This window comes from Eubalaena glacialis, chromosome 19 (assembly GCF_028564815.1).
Source record: "Eubalaena glacialis isolate mEubGla1 chromosome 19, mEubGla1.1.hap2.+ XY, whole genome shotgun sequence".
In the NCBI taxonomy this organism is placed as follows: domain Eukaryota; kingdom Metazoa; phylum Chordata; class Mammalia; order Artiodactyla; family Balaenidae; genus Eubalaena; species Eubalaena glacialis.
In genome coordinates this window covers 52,742,763-52,763,217 of record NC_083734.1, presented here as the reverse complement: position 1 = coordinate 52,763,217, position 20,455 = coordinate 52,742,763, and the positions used below count along the sequence as shown (strand labels likewise).

The window sequence follows — 20,455 nt, the reverse complement described above, 5'->3', positions numbered from 1 at the left end:
AAAAAAATTAAAATAAAAATTTGGAAAACTTGTATCCTCCACCGGGAGCCTATCAGCTTTCTAATACGTACAGACCTTTTGATGATAATAAATATGAGGTTTTTAAAAATATATCATAAAATTAAAATGTGTCAACATTTGCCAGATCTGCACAGCTCAGTGAGCCGGTATTTTTGAAGTGACTGATGCTTGATGTCAGAGAATTTTGCATTGATCAAAAAGAAATCCATTTGAAGTGCACTGCAGACCATTTGATTTTAATGTAATTGACTATGAATAGTGCATTGATAGGGTTTCAGATCGCACATTGCAACTAACCTTTAGAAATGATCATTTATCAAGTTTTGGTGTAGTGTCAAAGGAGAATATTCACAGTTACCTGAAAATGCTACTAAAATATTTCTCCCTTTTCCAGCTACATAATGTGTGAGACCAGATTTTCCTCATATAACTCAATATAGTGCAACCCATTAGAAGCGGAAGCAGATTTGAGAATCTAGCGAACTTCTGTTAAGCCAGGTGTTAAAGAGATTTGCAGGAATGAAAAACAGTACCCCTCTTCTTACTAATGAATTTTTGTTTTGGAAAAGCTTTTTAAAAATATTATTTATGTTAATATGTAATGCGTTTAGTATGGTTATTTTTAATGAATTGATAAATATTTTCCAATTTTTTCAGTTTTAATTTCGAATACTGTAAATATCAATAGATGTAATCCACAGAAACAAAAGCTCTCTGGGGTTCTCAATGATTTTTAAGTCTGTAAAGGATTCCTGGAGCCAAAAAGTTTGAGAACAGCTAGTCTAAAATAGGGAATTTTATATTCCTCCAAGTTAGTGCTAGAATAGTCGTCATAAAATCGTGTTACAAACTATACATACACATGTATGTATGTATATATATATATATAATTATACAGGAAGGGGGGGATGGATAACAGGCAGATAGATACATACATACATACCTTTTTTTTTTTTTTTTTGGCAAAATGAGTTTCCAGACCTGAACTAACCAGGTATAATATTTCTCCTTCCATAGCTTCCGTGAAGTGAAGGATTATATTCAGGCTTATTTGTCCCAGTTAGAAAAGAAACCGTTCCTGGCTGAAGATAAAGCTGAATTGTATGTGCTCTTTAGCAACTGCCTGGAGGTAAGCTGATTATCACCTCCCTGCATTTCTTTTTCAAACTCTCCAAACCGTGTGGTTTATGTGATGGAATAGTGTTTTTCTGAAAATTTACAGAATATAAATTAGGTGGTAACATTAACAGATGCTCTGCTCCATGCAGGGGAAAAAAAGTTTCAAAAACGTTGCTTCTGCCCTCAGCAGTTGTATATATTGGCATTTATGTGCATGTGCATGAGGGGAAAAAAAAGCATAGAAGAATATGCCACCAAAGTTGTCTACAGGTGGTGAGATTGTGAATACTTTTAATTTTTATTCTCTTCATATTTTTCTTACTCCCAAAAATCCTACAATACGTATGAAAAAATAATATTAGATAAAAAATTTTTTCATCATAGCTTTTCTTTTTCCCCTCCTTCTTGCCACTAAAATAAAAAGGGATATTAGTTTTCCATGATTCAAAAAATGTACACTCAAACCCACAGCACTGTTCTTTATCCTTCCTGCATTCTCCACGACCACTCTGTAGAAATTGCGAAGGTGGGGGACTCGCAAATAAAAAAGAATGATATCCTTTCTTTCTGGTTCTATGTTCCCTAGGATTCAATACATGAGAAGAATAATACTTTCTTCATAAGTGATGAATTGAAATACCTAAGAGAGGAAGGCCAGTTCCTTAAGACGTACCGACCGGTGGGATGCAGCCGAGAGCCCGCTGGCAAGGCCTCGGTGGAGTACCTGCAGGAGATGGCCCGCATCCGCCTCTGTCTTGACAAGGCTTCTGAGATCCTCTCTGAGCTTCAGGACGGCTCAGGCAGGTCTTCTTCCCAAACTTTCTTGACCACAGGCCGGGAGCCCCCATGATTTAGAAATTCAGGAAGTGTGGGAAGCTGGTTCTCAGAGTAATACTGGTCTGTACCGTGTCCCCTTTCTTCTAGATTAGTTCTTTCACTGTGAATTCCTAAAGGGGAGGCCCCGGAGCTTTTACTAGCCTCTGTTCCAGACAGTTAACTAACAAGTACCCTCAGCCGTCACTCAGCCTTTCTCGTTGGCTCTGCAGAGATGGCGGAGGAGAAGCGTCGCTACCTGCGGCAGGTGGAAAACTTCTGTGCCCGGGTCCAGAATGACTGGTACCAAGTATACCTGGTGAGGAAGCTCACTAGCCAGCAGGGGATGGAGTTTGTTCAGAGCCTCTCCAGACAGGGCCATCCGGCCCACTGGGTGTTTCCCAGGGGAGTCATTGCACAGCAGGTAAGAAGGGTGGTCCCGGCAGTCCCTGTGCTGTCTCAGCTCCGCTGCCCGCCCCCCTACCCCAGGAGCGGGGCTGCTGCTCCTCCATTCCTCCCTGACCTTCTCCCACATCCATCACGGAAAATGTGTGCATCTGTTCTGGTCTTCTCCTCTGTCTCTGTGCTTCAGTTGATTGACCCAGCTCATGATCACGTTTAGACCGCCTGCCTAGGGGAAGGATATGTGTGTGCGCGCGTGTGTATGTGTGATGTGTTTGTCACCTACCTGCACAGCATATGTAGGCATCACTTCTGATAGAGTTTGACACAGGGAAAGCAAAAGAATGATTCTGTGGCTTTGGCTTTTAGCAAATTAAAAGTCATTCAGCCAGGGATTTCCCTGGTGATGCAGTGGTGAGGACTCCATGCTCCCAATGCAGGGGGCCTGGGTTCGATCCCTAGTCAGGGAACTAGATCCTACATGCATGCCGCAACTAAGAGTCTGCATGCCGCAACTAAGACCTGGCACAACCAGATAAATAAATAATATTAAAAAACAAATTCCTTCAGCTTTCAGAATAAGCCCTTTTTATCCTTGGCAGGCGAGATAGGAAAGGACTAAGGATGACAGAGTTGCAGCCATTTTGGCTTCAGGGCTGCTCAGTGGTCCTTTCCTAGTGCTCAGAAATGAATGAATTTTTACTGTCCTGGTGTTACAAAAACGGCACTAAAAACCCTGGCTTTTTGTTTGCTCCCAACTGGAGCTTAGGGCTAATGTATTGAAGTCCTTTGGTGCTCTACTCTGAGTGCAGAAGGAAAGCAGCCACAAGGTCACCTCCCCCAGATTTTCACCCACTCCCCGCTCTTCATCTGTTGAGGAGGAGGTGCTTCCCAAACAGCAGTGAGATGTCATGCCTCGGTCTGGACCCGGAAACCAGGTTCAGCTGCCTTTAAACCTCTAATGATTGCCTGGTTCCTTTACCTATCAAGAAGGTTCTTTCCTAAGCATTCCTCACACTGTCCCCACCATGATTAACCCCTGTGTTCCTGGGGTTGCAGAAGGACCATACAGGCCAGATGGATCAGTATCTGGTGCATGGAGACAACTACAAGGCTCTCCGCGATGCAGTGGGCAAAGCCATTCTGGAGTGCAAGCCCCTGGCCATTGAGACTGCTCTGGAGGTATGTCGGACTGGGGGACTGCTCTGTGTACACAGTGGCCCCTCAGAGCCTAAACCTTGTCTTGTTGGTGTCAAATGATGCAGCGAAAGAGGCCCCACAGGGTGACATGCTGCATCAGAAGTCTTATGCTCACGGCCTCACAGGCTCGCCTGGCAAACAGGGGAGCGGCAGTGGTTGATTTGGGCTGGTGGGTTTGCACGAGGCCACCGGCAGCTCCTTTCTGATTCATTTATGTCCATTACTTTCTTTGAGACCCTGCTAAAAAGTCACTTCCTCCAAGATTCCTCTGCTCTGATATGTGATGGCACAGGAAGCAAAACCTATATCTGTGTAGCCTCATAATTCCCATAGAGGCATATGCATGTGTTTATTTTAATAGATACAGGGTTTTTAGAATCTAATCTGTAAATTGTTCTAGTTGTGTTTCCTTTTTGAGTCCTTGTTTACCCTGGCATTTTGCTGGGAAAAGAGGAAATAAATATCTCTGCTCAGGAAAAGTTTCTAGGACCAGTGAAGTAGTCAGAAAGAGAACAGATGGTGATCTCTGTTACTTCTGTTGCAAGCTATCTGATAAATACGCATTGAGTTTAATATTAGGATGTTTATGAACAGTTGTTTTTCCAGAACATGGTCCTTGAGGTGCAGGGTCCCAGGCGCCCAGGGTCTTGGGAAAGGCTCCCTCAACCTTTCCAAGGCTTAAGGGCTGATCTCATTCAATATTCATATACGAATCACATGGGATTCTGGCCCTGAGCTAGATTTTTAAAAGTCTCACTTGATGTCCTTGCTTTTTCAGGCCTGCAGGAGCTCCACAACTCAGCAGGCCGCCCACCTAATGTTAGCACTTTTTAGAGAGGTCACGACTTTGTACAGATCCCACAGTGCAAACCTCCATCCTAAGCCACAGGTAAGTATCAGCCTTCAGGGCTGTGTTCATAGTCTCATAATTTGGAGGGACTTTTTGAATAGAGGTAAAAGTCACAAACACCAGTTATATCCCAAATTTTTAAAATTCTAGGATTGGGGTTTCCAGCCTTCTTATGTGGAGCAACTACTTTCTGTTTCACCCAAAGCTTTTAGAGTAACAGTTAAAACACAGTCAAGAACATAAGATAATGTTTTCCAAAATTATGAAAACTAGTGCTTGGGTATGTGGTTTCTGTGTTTGTAGAGGAGAATTCTCTTCTCCAGATAATTTCCCTTCAAACGGCAACCATTTAGCCATCCTAACCTTGATTTAAAAAAAAAAAAAAAAAATCAAAGTTATTTTAATGCAAATAACTTTATCTCTCTATTTATTTATTTATTTTTGGCTGCTCCACACGCCTTGCCGGGGATCTTAGTTCCCCAATCAGGGATTGAACCCGTGCCCTCAGCAGTGAAAACGTGAAGTTCTAACCACTGGACCACCAGGGAATCCCCCTTAACCTTGATATTTGATAGGTATTTGCTATCAAAAATGTATGAGTGACATAAGAGGAAACCTTTGGTTTTCTCTCACTACTCACATGATATTCTGCTTTGTTGTATTTTAATTTCTTTCCTGTCAGCAATGTGAGGCTATGGAGAAATTCATTGAGGAAAGAAAGACCTTGTCTCCTGATATCAGACGTTTTGCAATATCCCTTGTGAACAATGAACTACCCCTGCTGAGGACGGGTCCTGGGGACAACAGCCTTGAAGGGACAGTAATAGAAATGGCTGTTCATGTTGCAACCATCCTTCTCTGTGGACAAAGCAAAGTCTTGGAACCCCTGAAGAATTTGGCCTTCTCCCCAGATCTCATGGCGGTAAGATTGGGATATGATTGCATCCGCGTTCACAGGAAAAACTTTAGAGACCCAGCCGGTACCTCAGAAACTGTTGAACCTGTTTATCTTCTAGATTCTCCATCTGCCTCTGTCTCACTTGACCCTTTAGTCCACAATGATGGTGAAAAACTTGCCTTGCCCTTTGTTATCTCACAAGGAGCTGTTCTGTATTCTTCATAGAGAGCTTTTTAGGTCAAGAAGAAAGAAAATCAAGGTCACGTTCTTACTCAAGGCCTCTTGCTGATCAGTGACAGCCCATCAATATGCTCACTTAGCTAAAGCCAGCCCTGCTCTTTTGACTTTTCAGAATGCCTTTCTTCCAACGATGCCTGAAGACTTGCTTGCTCAAGCTAGGGAGTGGATGGGTCTGGAAGGAGTCCACTGGTACAGTAAGTGTTGGCCTGAGGTGGAATCCCACTCCTGAGCTTTGAAGAGCATCCTAAAACCACATGAGACATTGTTGTAGAATTGGGGTCCACGGGTTTGTCCCCGAAGGTCCTAATGTGCCTGCCTCCTTCTGCCGTGGTTGCCTTTGCAGAACATGAAGAGCCTGCAGGAACTGGTACCCTTCTGACTGTAGATGAGCCAGATTATTTTTTTCTTAGTCACAGGGAAAGGGTCCTTCAGGGTGCACTTCTGTTCCCTGGAATATGCCCTTTGGGGAGAAGGGGGTGCTGGGAACCACATGAGAGGCTCAGTCAAGGGCCAGCTCACAATACAACCACGTTTTTGACCCAAAGATAGTTCTTTTAGAAATATAGAACTGAAGGAGAAAATAATATAACCCATGACTTTATGTAAATTTTGCTGTTGCCTTGAGTAGATAATCTTTTAAAACTAGTTTTAAAAGTTGTTATAAAACCTGCTCATAGCAAAAAGAAAAAAATCAAAGAGAGTGAATAGGAGGGTATAAAATACTATCCACCCTGCCTCCAAAAGTAACGCCTGGTATGAACCTGTAATCTAGTTTCTCTTTGCTTTGTGAAATTAAACACAGACGTTATTTTTCAGTGATACCAGTTGAGCTCCTGCTATGTGTCAAATATCTAATGAGTTCTAATATCTAGCAAAGTTCAAGATTTCTGGTAATGTGCTTGGGACATCAAGTCCACGTCAGCATTTGGTTAGACCAGAGAGGAGGGAGTTAGCTGTCCCTTTTAACTGTGGGTCATTAGGTGAAACCTCACCAGCCAACATGTGTCTTGTTCTTTTAACAGCATGTCCCAATGGTCACGCGTGCTCTGTAGGTGAGGTGAGTCTTGGTATTCAGGGTAGGGTTTGGGGGGTTCAAAATGTGTGTTCCTCCAGGTCTGAGGAGGGGAGCTGTGGAGGAGGAGGTTGGATATGAGGGTCTGGACCTTTCGGGAGAACACAGACTCATTTTGCCGGCTATTCTAGGTATTATGACTAAACATCCAAATGGTACTAAGGTTTTCCAGCCAGGGTTTCTCATTCTCAGCCCTGTGGACATAATGCCTTATTGTGGGGCTGGCCTGGGCATTGTTGGAGGTTTAGAAGCATTCCTGGCTTCAACTCACCAGATGGCAGTAGTAGCCCATCTCACACAGTGTGACAAACAAAGCTGCCACCATACATTGCCAAATGTCCCTTGAAAGACAAAACTGCAGGACAAGAACCACTGCTGGCCGTCCTTCCTGGCCACTGCAGCACAAGATCAGTGACACAGGTCTTTATGCGACGACAAAGTGTTGACTAGACCGTAGGCTGGATTACTATCCCAGGGGGGAGATAGGGTCTAGATACCAAAGGATAGGAAAACGAGACACATAGCTTGTAAGCCCGTTGGGGGAGGATCTGTGTATTGTTCATCTCTGAATCCCAAAGCATCTAGCCAGAACCCTTCATAGTGTCATCCATACTTGCTCAGAACAGGCTATTGAATTGAAACAGACAAATGTTATTTAATAAATAAATAAGCGACCTGGAGGATAAACCTGATATATGCATTTTACTTTATCTTTCTGAGCTTCTCACTTCCTTGTCCGTGAAACAGGATTAAAATAGATTCTTCCTAAAACTGCTCCTGAAATTCTGTGGTCTGGGAATCTGAGACTGGTTTGGTTTGTGATAGACTGTTATTCAGTGTATATAGTAGCACACAGTCTGAGTTTGAAAAATGAGCCTTTGGAAGTAGTGAATCATATGGTTACATTTTTTAAAAATAAAAAAGTCCAAATGGCGTTAGAGAAATCAGTTTGGAAGCTACTATAGTATTCCTGGCGTTAGATAGTAAAGCAGTAAGGCCAGTGTGATAGGTGGGGGAATGAATGGAATACAGTGATGAATATGAGAAAGGAAGATTGAGTTTTATATATTTGTCTATAGAGTGACTATTTAGGAATAAAACTTAAATTGTCTCTATTTTTAAAAAGTCTAAATTTGCCCACATACAACATAGTTGGCATAGAGTGCCTGCCCTGTCTCCCAGGGCTCCTGTAGCCCCACCTGACACACACATAAGCTAAAGGAAGCAATCGTAGTGGCGTCCGCTACCTCCTGTGGTAAGTATGTGCTCATTTGCACAATGGCATTTGTCCAAACTGAGCTGGGGTCACATTTGTGTTTATCCTAGTGTGGCTTGCCGATGGAACAGAGCTTTTGTATTGACTGTGGTGTTCCAGTTGGAGGGATTGATCACAAACCAAAGGATGGATTTCATGTTATCAAGTATGTAAGATGCTATCTCCTTTCTAAGTAGTCAAACCATGGGCTTTGGGGCTGTTTCTATTCCAGCTGATAAATCAGTACTAAATATAGTATCAATTACTATTGTACATTTGGACCTGGGTCTTGTTGATATCAACGCCAAGGTCCCTGTGTCATTCAGTATTGAGGCATTTGATCTGTCATTGGCTAACTGGGCTCTTAATGCAAAGCAGACCATGCGTTAATACTTATTAATACTTGTTAATTCAGATGTCTTCCATTTGAATCTTGGGCACAACCCCTGTAGAAATTGCTTGACATAAACAGGTGACCAATTTCAGAGGCACATTTAAGTCTGTCACTTATAAACTCTCTTAGCTTACTCTTTTTTTTTCAGAAAAATAGAGGAGACATAGTCAATCTTATCAAATACTTCAGAATCCAGCTAAAAATCTGATCTCATAATCCCACACTTGCTCATGAGATGAGTATGGTTACACATGCTCCCTTAATAGGAGGTGTGACCTCTCTACGTTCATCATATATTCTAGCTCATTTAGTGCTGTCACAGTTGAAAATATGCTAATCTGTTATCTCCATAAACTATCAGAATGTCCTAGAATCTCCAATAGCTTTGCAACTGAATGTACCCATCACACTATACCTCCCATCTGGGTGGATGCCAAATCCTTTGCCAGACCTTGGATCCCAGTTTTTGATTTGGGAAAAGGAGAACAGTGTGTACATATTCCCATGGTAATGTCAGCTATTCCAAATTCTGACTGTCCTTGGCCTGCCTGCTCCCCCCACCCCCCACAATGATTCAGTGGAAGAAGCAGGTCCAGACCTCCATCCTGACACATGGCCCCAGGACTAGCACAAACAGCCAGTTTTTTATGCTTTCAATTTTTTTTTTTTTTTTTTTGCCTGTTTTGGGTCTTCGTTGCTGCACGCGGGCTTTCTCTAATTGTGGCGAGCGGGGGCTACTCTTCGTTGCCGTGTGCGGGCTTCTCATTGCGTTGGCTTCTCATTGTGGAGCACAGGCTCTAGGTGCGCGGGCTTCAGTAGTTGCGACACGCGGGCTCGGTATTTGTGGCGCACAGGCTTAGTTGCTCCGCGGCATGTGGGATCTTCCCGGACCAGAGATTGAACCCCTGTACCTTGCATTGGCAGGCGGATTCTTAACCACTGCACCACCAGGGAAGTCCTTCAAAATTATTATTATTTTTTAATTGAAGTATAGTTGATGTACAATATTATATAAGTTATAGGTGTCCAATCTAGTGATTCACAATTTTAAAGGTTATACTCCATTTATAGTTATTATAAAATATTGGCTATCTTCTCTGTATTGTACAATATATCCTTGTAGCTTATACATAATAGTTTGTACCTCTTGACCCCTTACCGTTACACTGCCCCTCCTCCCTTCCCTCTCCCCACTGGCAACCACTAGTTTCACAAACAGCCACTTTACACTGTTGTGGGCTTTTAGTCAGCCAGAAAGGTTAGTCTATAAAGAAGAAGACTCTTAGGACAGTGGTCTAGGACTTCCCTGCTGTTCCAGTGGTTAAGATGCCACGTTTCCACTGCAGGGGGCATGGGTTCAATCCCTGGTCAGGGAAGTTCCACATGCCGCATGGTGTGGCCCCCCCCTCCCCCCGAAAAAAAATCTTCTAATATAGGAAAGTAGTCTAGGCTTAGTAGAATATGTAATTTAACATTGTTTTCTTCAAAACTCTGAACCTGGTCTCCAGGTCCTAAGAATGGGAACTGTGCCCCCAGAGCTGAGAAGAAATGGTGATCTTCAGCCTTCACCCTGTCTTCTCTTGTCCTTTCCAGAAACAAGATGGACAGAACTCAGACTGGCCACGTGCTGGGAAAACCACCACCGAGAGGCGAGGCCATGGTATCTGACCGAGATCTGTCCCCAGTGGTCTTCCTTCTCATCCGGCTACTCACTCATTTGGCTATGCTTTGGGGAGCCGCCCAAAGTCCCCAGGTAGAACATTGTACTGCCCCACCATGTGTTTAGTTTCAACAGTAATTTTTTTCACAGTGAATCCTTTTGTCTAAAAAGTCCTAGCCAGTTCTTGGGAAGGCCCTACAGGGTCCTGCTTGGTTTCATTGTGACTAAACCCTTTCCTGCTCCAGAGTTCTCTGATTTTGCCCCTTGAAACACAAGACTACTTCCTAGGTTTGAATGCTGTGAGGTTGGTGTGTTGTGCCCTTACTGACATCAGAGGCAGAAACTATTTAGGGAGTATGGGGAAGATCTGAGTGGCAGAGTGCTTGGGTGAGGGAAAAGAGATTAATGAATTTGTCCACTCCTTCCTTTCAGAGAGTATGAATGTACTGCTTCTCTGATAACTAAGTATCCTTAGTTAGGATACTTAGTAGAAATAAGTAACTATTTTCTTACTCCTCTTTGAAGGTCCAATTTGTGGTTCTTAGGTGTTCTCATGGATTAGAATATTATTGGCAATAGTAACACACAAGGAATGCTTTACAATATAAAACAAATCTTATTAGCTTACATTTATTAGTGCATGTAGGTCCAGATGAAACATGTTGAAGCCTGATATGAATTCTTTTTTTTTTTCCCATAGGAGGCATAAGGTTTATTCTAAAAGTAACTCATTGAAAGTTTAAAAAAGGAAATAATTGTAAAAGATAACCAGCAGGGTGATATCTATATGACCTCAAGTTAACTGTATATGATACCAATTCTTTACTTTGACAACTAGATGGATATCGAACATTAGAATTAAAACACTTAATACGAAAATATTTTTTATTTATTTATTTTTAAAATTTTATTTATTTATTTATTTTTGGCCGTGTTGGGTCTTCGTTGCTGCACAAGGGCTTTCTCTAGTTGTGGCGAGCGTGGGCTACTCTTCGTTGCGGTGCACTGGCTTCTCATTGCAGTGGCTTCCCTTGTTCCGGAGCACGGGCTCTAGGCACGTGGGCTTCAGCAGTTGTGGTGCGTGGGCTCACTAGTTGTGGCTCACGGGCTCTAGAGTGCAGGCTCGGTAGTTGTGGTGCACGGGCTTAGTTGCTCCGCGGCATATGGGATCTTCCCAGGCCAGGGCTCGAACCTGTGTCCCCTGTATTGGCAGGCAGATTCTTATCCACTCTGCCACCAGGGAAGCCCTGAAAATATTTTAAAAGGTTTAATTGAAATCAAAATTGAAATAAAAAATTTAGCATTATTTAAACTATTTTGGTCTGAATTTTTAATTGTCATTCTTATAATTTGTACTTTGACTTTTAAATTTTAATAAATCATTTTAAATGTTTAATAAATCATTTAAAATAGTTGAAAAAAATAAAAAGTTCTAGCCACCTGTTGTGGATTTCAAATATGTCATTGTTACCTAATGCAAAACATAATATAAAATTCACATATCCTAATTTTTCTCACTGTGGTCTATGGTGGTAAGGGGGAACTACTTGTCAGATTATGTAAAATCAATTTTTAATGAACAGCTCTATGTCTCCGGTCCACACCTGGGAATGGAGAGGCTAAAATAACCGTGATTTTACCTGTCTTTGCTGCAGCTCTGGGGAAGAAAGAGAGCAGGCTGCATTTCCTCTAAGTTAATTAACCATGATAGCAAAAAGTTCAGGCTTTGAAAATTCTTTATTTCACACTGAGGATATAGAAGGCACTTGTTTTCAGACTGTGGTCATCTCTGCTCCTGAGCCTTCTCTCGCCACCGCTGTTTGAATCACACTGACATCCCTCCTAGAGACTGTCCTCTGGCTCGGGGCTGGTTCTTCACCCCTCCTGACCTCTCCTGAACTTGCCATCTCCTCCACAAACAAGATCTTGCTTGACATTTTGTCCCCTTGCCCCCACAGGCTTTGATGAACATCATTAAGCCTCCGGTGGGGGATCCAAAAGAGTTTCTGCTGCAGCATATCCAGAGAGACCTGGAGCAGTTAATGAAGATGCTGGGGAGGAGCGCGGATGAGACCGCCAGCGTGGTGCATCTTGTCCTCAGCCACCTCCTCAGAGAGCAGGGCCACAGTGAGGAGCCGGGCATGGGGCCGAGGGGCGTGGGGCACAGCCAGCAGAGGAAGCAGCGCCCGCGTCCTGACCCCAGAGGGAGAGGAAGGGGAAGCAGGAAGACATGCACCTTCCAGAGAGTGGGGGAGGGGAGGACCTGCCGGGCCTTTCCATTGATCCCCTGCTGGGTGTGCTCAGAGTGTTAAATGCCAGTGTATTTGGGAGGTTTTAGTTTCAAAAGTCAGCCTTGGTTGTAGTTTACCCACTGTATGGGGAACATATTGTCGTCATCCAAAACAGGTGATGTGTGTTAAAGAAACATCACCATCAGAGAGACTGATGTTTGATAAGTGCTTGGAACTTGGTCTCTTTGTACATCTGTCCTGTTTTAGGGGGACAGCATCTGCTTTTCCTAAAAAATACTGCAGTTGTGGGCTGACTTAATATATGTACGTGTCCATAATTTGTTAACGTGAAAAAGCAGGCTATCTATTATGTTCGCTGAGCGAATTTTCCTATTTTAAAATTTAAAATCCACACAGAAAGAAAAGGTCGGTAAGACAAGTTAGTAAGAGGGTTATCTCTGAGTGGTGGAATTAAGAACAGTTTTGTTTTCTTTTTGCTTATCTGCAAAAATCTTTTTAAATTACCACTGTAATGACAATGTTATTTAAAATAATAACAATAGCAGTAAAAAGTTCTGCTACTTCACAAGAAAATCCATTCCCACTTCAGGAGCTTTTTTGCCAGAAACCAACATCAGTATATATTTTCCATTTAGCAAAACTTTATTTTATTTTAAGCCTCTTATTCTAGTGCAATTTCAAACTAGGTAAACTCACCCAGTATCATACTGACAAAGTGACCAAATTCTAGAAGCATGCCAACAGTTTCCACAGCACTCTGCATCACGCGGGCATCCACAGGGTCCCACCTCCGTCCTCAAGCCCAGGTGGCAGCAGCTGAGGCAGCTGGTGCTACCACTGGCCACCATTATTTTGCCCCTGGGCTTCTGATTTAAAGTACTGTCCTTTCAGTAATTTTGTTCAGAATGGTTTTAAGATGATAATTATGTGGGTTAGAGTTTTTAGAGTTCTAAGTTTCTTCATGAAGATCATGAGGTTGGTGGTAGCAGCAGGAACCATTTTTAAATGCTCAGGTTAATTTAGGAAGATATATCCGCCCCCGCCCCCGCCTCCAAAAGGAGCATTATTTCAATTTAACATTTATTTAGTGTTTATGCAGACTGCTTTTGTTTCTTGGGTAACAGACACATTTTTCTTTGTAGGGTCTTTAAATTTTGGCGCAGAATTGTCAACCAGAGAAGAGAGGAACAACTGGGAAAAGCTTGTTGAGACTATTATTCTGCCTGAACTAAAGGTAAGTGATGCATAGCTACAGGGCTACTTTGGGAAAGTGTGGGAGGGTGTTTCCTGGCCCTCTACTGAGTGCTCGGTCTGTTGTCCCTTCTGGAAGTGTCCCTTATTGAAGCCCTAGGCTAAGCCACAGATTTAGGTGTTCTCTATGCAGTCACCCCACCCTCCTGTTGCCCCCATCCCATCCTGTCCCCTCCCAAGGCTGGTCAGTGTGTCAGGTTGAGGAATTACTGGGAGTTCAGAAAGTGCAGGCACTAGTTTTCTCTCCGTTACTTTTTACAGCAGAATGTGAGAGCAAGAGGCAGAGAAATAAACCCTGTCAGATAAGAATGTTACTGAGAGTAACTAGGCCCATCAGGAAATAGAAGTCATCAAGTAAAATAATGGTAATAAAATAAAGGTCTCTGAGGAATTCCGTGGCGGTCCAGTGGTTAAGACCTTGCCTTCCACTGCAGGGGGCACAGGTTTGATCCCTGGTCGGGGAACTAAGATCCCACATGCTGTGTGGCAAGATCAATAAATAAATGAATGAATTAATTAATTAATTAAATATAGGTCTCTGAGACTTATTCTGTTTGGGGAGACAAAAACCTACAAATAAGGATCACATAAATTATAATAAAAGATGGCAAATATGAATATTTGATTACGGGCTAAAACGAGGAGGGTGGGTCCCTGAATCTGCCCACTGGTAAGGTCACTAGGTGTCCAGCCTGTCTGCAGTAGCATCTCATTTCCAGATCCCATGTCGCTTTCCTTACCTAGCATCTAGATAAAACCCTCCTGGCGGTGAACACTCGGATCAGCCAAGATGAGCGCATCAGCTCCAACCCTGTGGCCAAAATCGTGTACGGTGATCCGGTGGCCTTCCTGCCCCACCTGCCCCAGAATAGCGTGGTTCACTGCTCTAAGATGTGGAGCTGCAGGAAAAGGATCACCATTGAGTACCTCCGGCACATTGTGGAGCAGAAGAATGGCAAAGAAACAGTGCCCATCCTTTGGAAGTTCCTACAGAAGGTGAGGCTGCCTCGCCGTGAATGCTGCCTACATGTCCCCTGGAGACCTGAAGGCCCCACTCTCATTTAGTCTGATTAGTCCTGAGGATGGGACAGCCATCAGACTACTTTGATTTTTGAATAGAATGTCTCTGGCAGAAGACTCAGGGATAGAGCAGAGATCTCTAAACACATCAATCTGTATGAGTTGTTTGAAACATAAAGTCACAGGTGAAATATGTACACGAGTTGGAATTAGCAGGTATCTGTAAAGAACTTGAGGGCCAGGAGGGTCTCTGCCAATCACTCAGCAAGAAGGAATACAATGAAAATGTTTCCTTTGTCTGTTCATCTTCACCCCTGCCCCCAGTGCCTGGAGCAGTTAGTCACCAATGAGTGTCTGTTGAATAAAAAATCTCGAGTTGAGGATGCACAGCCGAAATCAAACAAAGAATCTTCCCTGTTCCTGAACCATTCGGAGTGAGGGTGGTGGTGGGATTGTGGGGAGGAGAGCAGTAAAGTGTGTGTCATATCTTTTAGAACCAGAGTTACACACGGTTCCTAACTTTAATCCATTTGAACTTTTATTCTCTACAATAGATTTTCCAATCATTTCCCTCCATGGACCAATGTATGCAGTCTAGGAAGAAGTAAGATGACTCATAAATTTCTGTGGGTCAGTTAATGAAAATGAATTCCCAGTGGGAAGGCCATTGTGTTAATACCGTGATCTGTCACTGATGTGCACAGGTCCATTAAACTGAAGAAGCTTAGGTCCTAGGTCTTCAGAACGACACCGGAATAGCGCCAAGTATCATTGCCTAAAAGCTTGGTCTTCTTGCTCTCAGCAGCTCCTCTCCACACCTAGCCCATCTCATGGGCTCAAGAGGCTGCTTTCTTTCATCAGCTTCTGGCAAACACATTTGACGTGTCGGCCCTACGGGTTTGCTCCCCAACCTCTAGAGGGTAGAAGAACACTGGCCAACACGTTGTAAGCAGTCACTAGGTACTTGCTGAAATAATGGTGTGGCCTGTTCCCCATTCTCAAGTATCATTATGTGTCATCATGTAAAATGGCATGTTGACCAGATTAAACTACAAATACATGTCCTGAGCCAGCCTTGAAGTCTGTTTCCCCAGTACATTAAAAAGTGTTCCTGATTGACATGTATACACTGATGTGTATAAAATTGATGACTGATTAAAAAAAAAAACGTGTTCCTGGTGGTCTTCCCTTCTCTAGGAAGCAGAACTGAGACTGGTGAAATTCTTGCCTGAGATTCTGGCCCTGCAAAGGAATCTAGTGAAACGATTCCAGAATGTTTCAGAAGTTGAATACAAATCCATCAGAAGTTTCATTAGCAGTCACAATTCAGGTAGGTCTCTGCTCTTATAGGGGATCAGGACGATCCATGTTGTGGTTCAAAAGGATCAGTCCAACTCGGAGACTCCAGTTCAGGGCTAATGTGAGCTCTGTACCCTAAGCTTGTAGCATAAAGCAGTAGGTGCTGTGAATCCCTGGGACACATTAGAGGCTTTTGCTGTAACAGACAAGCACCTCCCTCTCTGGTTCCTCAAACTCAGCTTTAGTTTAAACAGCATTTAGAACGTGTTGGTGATGGCATGAAGGTAGGGGTCAAAGAGCAAGTAACTCTGTTGGTTTGACCAACAGAGTTAGACGGGGTAGGTGTTATCTCGGAGTTCTAACAAGTGTTTGGTTTGACAGATGGGCTGAAGCAGTTATCCTACAACAGAATCATTATCTTTCTGTCGACATGGAACAAGCTGAGGCGATCGCTGGAGACCAATGGTAAGTGTCAAATCCCCTTTAACACTAAACATTACAGGAGCACCTCTCTGAAGGCCCTTTCTCTCCAGCCTAACTCTTCTTATTCCACGTCTGCACAGTGCCATGCTGTGTGCATCTAATGCTGGATCTGAGGACTCTTGGTGGGGTGTCTGAGATGAGTGCATAACATATCAGGAAGAGCAAACCCTCAGTCCTCTTGAGTCTATAAATACGGTATTAAAAAGGAGTTGAGAACATTTGAAACTTATCAGCACATAAAATAGAGATGGGAAGCAAAAGCACCCCTGGTTCCCAGCTCTGTTCTGTTGAGGTGGCTTCTGCGTTGCCCCCGCTCCCACCGTGGTGGGCTCCCAGTCCTGATGCTGTGAAAGAAACAGCAGGGAGGTGACTGCCCCTCTGTCGTTTAAAGGTGAGATCAAGCTACCTAAAGACTACTGCAGCTGCAACCTCGATCTGGACACTGACTTTGAAGTCATCCTGCCGCGCCGCCAGGGCCGGGGCCTCTGCTCCACCGCCTTAGTCAGCTACTTGATTAACTTGCACAACGAAATTGTCTACGCAGTAGACAAGTTCTCCAAGGAAGACAACAGGTGAGCATGCAGGCCCGCAGCAGGGGACGCCCTTTCAGCCCAGGAGGTCGTTTCTGAGGCGGCACAAGCAGGGAAGCAGGGTCCCCAGGCCTGGGGACAGCAAGCCAGGCTTCAGGTCTTTCTCGAACAGATGCCCTTCGGCCACGCTCACAAGTGTCACAGATTTGCATGTCCCTTCACCTGCACAGCCCGTGGCAACATCAGACAGGAGCTGACTCCATATCACCAGGCCATGACTGAAGTGCTGAGCTCTATCTATCTGTCCCCCAGCTACTCCATCGATGCCTCCGAGGTCGCCGACCTGCACGTCATCAGCTACGAAGTGGAGCGGGACTTGATTCCACTAATTCTCTCCAACTGCCAGTACCACGTGGAGCAGGGCGGGGAGACCTTGCAGGAGTTCGACCTGGAGAAGATCCAGCGCCAGATCATCAGCCGCTTCCTGCAGGGCAAGCCCAGGCTAACCCTCAAGGCAAGGCTGACCTGCTGTATTTATGTGGTCGGCGTGTCTGTTTTGCAAAAGTTGCCCTGAGTGTGGCTTTGATCACAGTGGTTTCAAAGTGAGGAGGGACCAATGGACCCTTCTTCCACACCCGCAGTGTCCATGACCACCCCTGCCATCGGGGCTGACTGCTCTCCGGAGCTGTCTATGCATCTGAATCCACACTTCATTACCCCAAGGGTGTCTGCAGGTCTCAATGGACTCATTGTCCGGATTTCTATGCCATAATTAATGGCACCACCAAAACCTCATCGTTTTCCCCCTTTTCCTTTAGTCTGCACACACAGTCTGTCATCTGGCGCCCCCGTTTTACCACCGTAGCCATTAGGCACCCCCGTTTCACCACCAGAGCCCACTGCTCTAGTTCAAAGCATCTGTCCTTAAGTTCCACTGCTACGGTAGCTCCCAACTGGTCCCTGCCTTCAGGCTCTTTAGCCCACATTTCTTACATCCAGATCTGCATCCCACCACCCTGTTGGATAACCTTGATGCGCATGTGGCACAAAAGGCCCTGTGGCCTTGCCCTGACCCTGTCTCCAGCCACTTCCCCACGTTGAACCCCATAACCTCACATACTGGATCACTCTCCCTCCCCTGAATGCACCCTGCACTTCCCCATCTGTTCTTTACCTGGGCTGTACTTGCTCCTTCCAGGTGCAGTCAAGGGTATGGTACTTCAGTATATTTATGCTCCTTCCCTGCCCGCAGTTAGACTGTGAACTGTTTGAGCTCAAGGCTGCTTTTAATTCACTCTGCTCTCCCTGTTAGCAGAGTGCCCCCTCGTTCAGTCTGTGCTCAGTGTCCCATTGGGAGGTCCTCATGACCTACTTCCCCCGGCGGTCTGCAGGCCACAGTATTCTATGTGACGGTATCTGCTTGGCCACAAAGGCCAGGCTGGGTTCCTCATGTCACTGTTTCCATAGATTACGGGTTAAACACGGACATCACGTGGCAACAAGGAGCTGCCTGCTTTGCCTGGTGATGCACTGAACAGCATGGGACTACATTTGAGTTTCTCCTCAGGCATATATTGTCATTTGATGGAAACCTCCACAGTGGATTCCATTTCCAAACACTTTTTTCTTTCTCACTTTAGGGAATACCCACTCTGGTATACAGACGTGACTGGAACTATGAACATCTGTTCATGGACATCAAGAACAAAATGCCACAGGTGATGATGATCAATCTTATTTGCATGTGCCTCTGTCTTATCAGAGTGTTTCCATCCATGTTAGGACTCTTCCACCCTCACTCCGGGCATTTGCCATGAGCACCAAAGAGTTTCAGGGCCTCCCTATGTTCAGAGCCCAGTGCTTTTTCCAGAGGGCAAGCAGGACAGCAGATCAGCAGAAGTTTTCTTGTTGAGTATAAACAGATTGAAATCTTGTGCTTGTAGTTTTTTAGCAATGATGTCATGACTGTGTATGCTGATGCAAAAGGTCCAGAGAACTTATTTATTCCTGCTTTTCTGGTTTATGTGTGTTGTGTGTGTGTGTGTGGGGGGGGTGTCTGTGTGACGTATATGTGTGTGGTTTGTAGGTATGTATATGTCCATATGCATATCTTCACAAAGTTGATTTGAGGATTCAGTGAGTTCATCTCTCTTTCTGTAACATACCTAAATACTGCTGACACTTAACAAGCACCAAGTGTTAACTACTGCTGTTTTGGTTTTGTTTTTTTTTTTTTTTGGCTGCTTTGGGTCTTTGTTGCTGCGCGCGGGCTTACTGTAGTTGCGGTGAGCAGGGGCTACTCTTCATTGCGGTGCGTGGGCTTCTCATTGCGGTGGCTTCTCTTCTTGTGGAGCACAGGCTCTAGGCACGTAGGCTTCAGTAGTTTCAGCACACGGGCTCAGTAGTTGCGGCACGCAGGCTCAGTAGTTGTGGTGCACGGGCTTAGTTGCTCCACGGCATGCGGGATCTTCCCAGACCAGGGATTGAACCCGTGTCCCCTGCATTGGCAGGTGGATTCTTAACCACTGCACCACCAGAGAAGTCCTACTGCTGTTTAAGTTAGAGAGTGTCCCATTTTGTGGCCTTAGCAGTGAAGAAGGTAAGCACTCTTATCAAGTAGCAGTGCACAGGAAGCCCCAACCATGAACTCTATCTTGCTTTTGACTTCCTAGAGACCCCTCCCCAACGTGGCCGTCAGTGCCATCAGAGGACAACTGCAGTCCTACAGCGATGCCTGTGAAGCTCTGTCTGCCATAGAAGTCACGTTGGGGTTTCTGAGCACAGCTGGGGGGGATCCAAACATGCACTTAAATGTGTATATCCAAGACATGCTGCGGATGGGTGATCAGGCCTCACAGGTTTCAAAGGTGGGTCTCATGTCAGCCTCTCTCTAAAGGAAATCAGCATTGTCCCCCTCCATCGTCTCCCCACTTCCTACTGGGATACCACCACCCAGGGAGTACTGATCTAAGCAGCCCCTGAAAAGGAGGGGAGGCAAGAACACCCCCTCCCCCAGCCAGTCCACAGTGTAATCAGAACACACTGATGGGAAAGGCAGAGATGTGCTCGGAACTTAAGGATCTAGACTCAGTGCCACAAATACGCGGAGGCGTGCCTGCAAACTGCATGCCGCTGGTGGACCCCGAGATGTTGCAGCGGGGAGAGGGCTTTCAGAGACGTTCTGGAGATGAGGCAGGGAATTAGTGGATGAAGCAGAGGTGCCTCCATAGTGAGGGAGGTGGAATCAGTGCAGGGCCAAGTGAAAACAGCACCTCCTATTCAGGAGTTCTGTTCTCTTTCAGGCCTTAAACAGATGCCAGTTAAAACACACCATCTCCCTCTGGCAGTTCCTCTCTGCCCACAAGTCTGAACATCTGCTTCGACTGAGAAAAGTGAGTCTGGCCTCTTCCTGTCCACCTGGACCAAGGGAGCCGCACGCTCCCTTCCCAGGCTTCCGTGTTGTCATGTGTTCTTATTTCATTCCAGGAGCCATTTGGGGAAATCAGTCCAAGGTACAAAGTTGATCTCAGCCCTGAAAATGCTAAGCTGCTCAACACCTTCCTGAATCAGATTGGCCTGGACGCCTTCCTCCTGGAACTTCACGAAATGATGATCTTGAAGCTAAAGAACCCCAAGACCGCGGAGAATTTCAACCCTGAGTGGAGGTACAGGCTTGTAAGCCTGCTGAGCGAGGCA

The 20,455-nt window shown here is 44.9% G+C and overlaps 1 protein-coding gene across 5 annotated transcripts in view; it reads left to right on the top strand.

The window, feature by feature from the left end:
• RNF213 (ring finger protein 213) overlaps positions 1–20,455 on the top strand; it is a 116,393-nt gene that overhangs the window by 92,807 nt on the left and 3,131 nt on the right. For 2 of the 5 annotated variants that reach the window (XM_061176251.1, XM_061176250.1), the window contains 21 exons: positions 1,039–1,150; positions 1,727–1,940; positions 2,187–2,377; positions 3,415–3,537; positions 4,334–4,444; positions 5,088–5,327; positions 5,656–5,737; positions 6,566–6,600; positions 7,942–8,036; positions 9,858–10,017; positions 11,883–12,051; positions 13,319–13,410; positions 14,172–14,423; positions 15,645–15,777; positions 16,128–16,211; positions 16,621–16,801; positions 17,072–17,273; positions 18,400–18,477; positions 19,432–19,626; positions 20,062–20,151; positions 20,246–20,424. In XM_061176251.1, the coding sequence (XP_061032234.1) occupies positions 1,039–1,150; positions 1,727–1,940; positions 2,187–2,377; positions 3,415–3,537; positions 4,334–4,444; positions 5,088–5,327; positions 5,656–5,737; positions 6,566–6,600; positions 7,942–8,036; positions 9,858–10,017; positions 11,883–12,051; positions 13,319–13,410; positions 14,172–14,423; positions 15,645–15,777; positions 16,128–16,211; positions 16,621–16,801; positions 17,072–17,273; positions 18,400–18,477; positions 19,432–19,626; positions 20,062–20,151; positions 20,246–20,424 (3,018 nt within the window). Of the gene's footprint in view, positions 1–1,038; positions 1,151–1,726; positions 1,941–2,064; positions 2,133–2,186; positions 2,378–3,414; positions 3,538–4,333; positions 4,445–5,087; positions 5,328–5,655; positions 5,738–6,565; positions 6,601–7,941; positions 8,037–9,857; positions 10,018–11,882; positions 12,052–13,318; positions 13,411–14,171; positions 14,424–15,644; positions 15,778–16,127; positions 16,212–16,620; positions 16,802–17,071; positions 17,274–18,399; positions 18,478–19,431; positions 19,627–20,061; positions 20,152–20,245; positions 20,425–20,455 lie in introns of those variants that run through there. The other 3 variants (XM_061176252.1, XR_009698467.1, XM_061176253.1) reach the window with 3 other exon arrangements.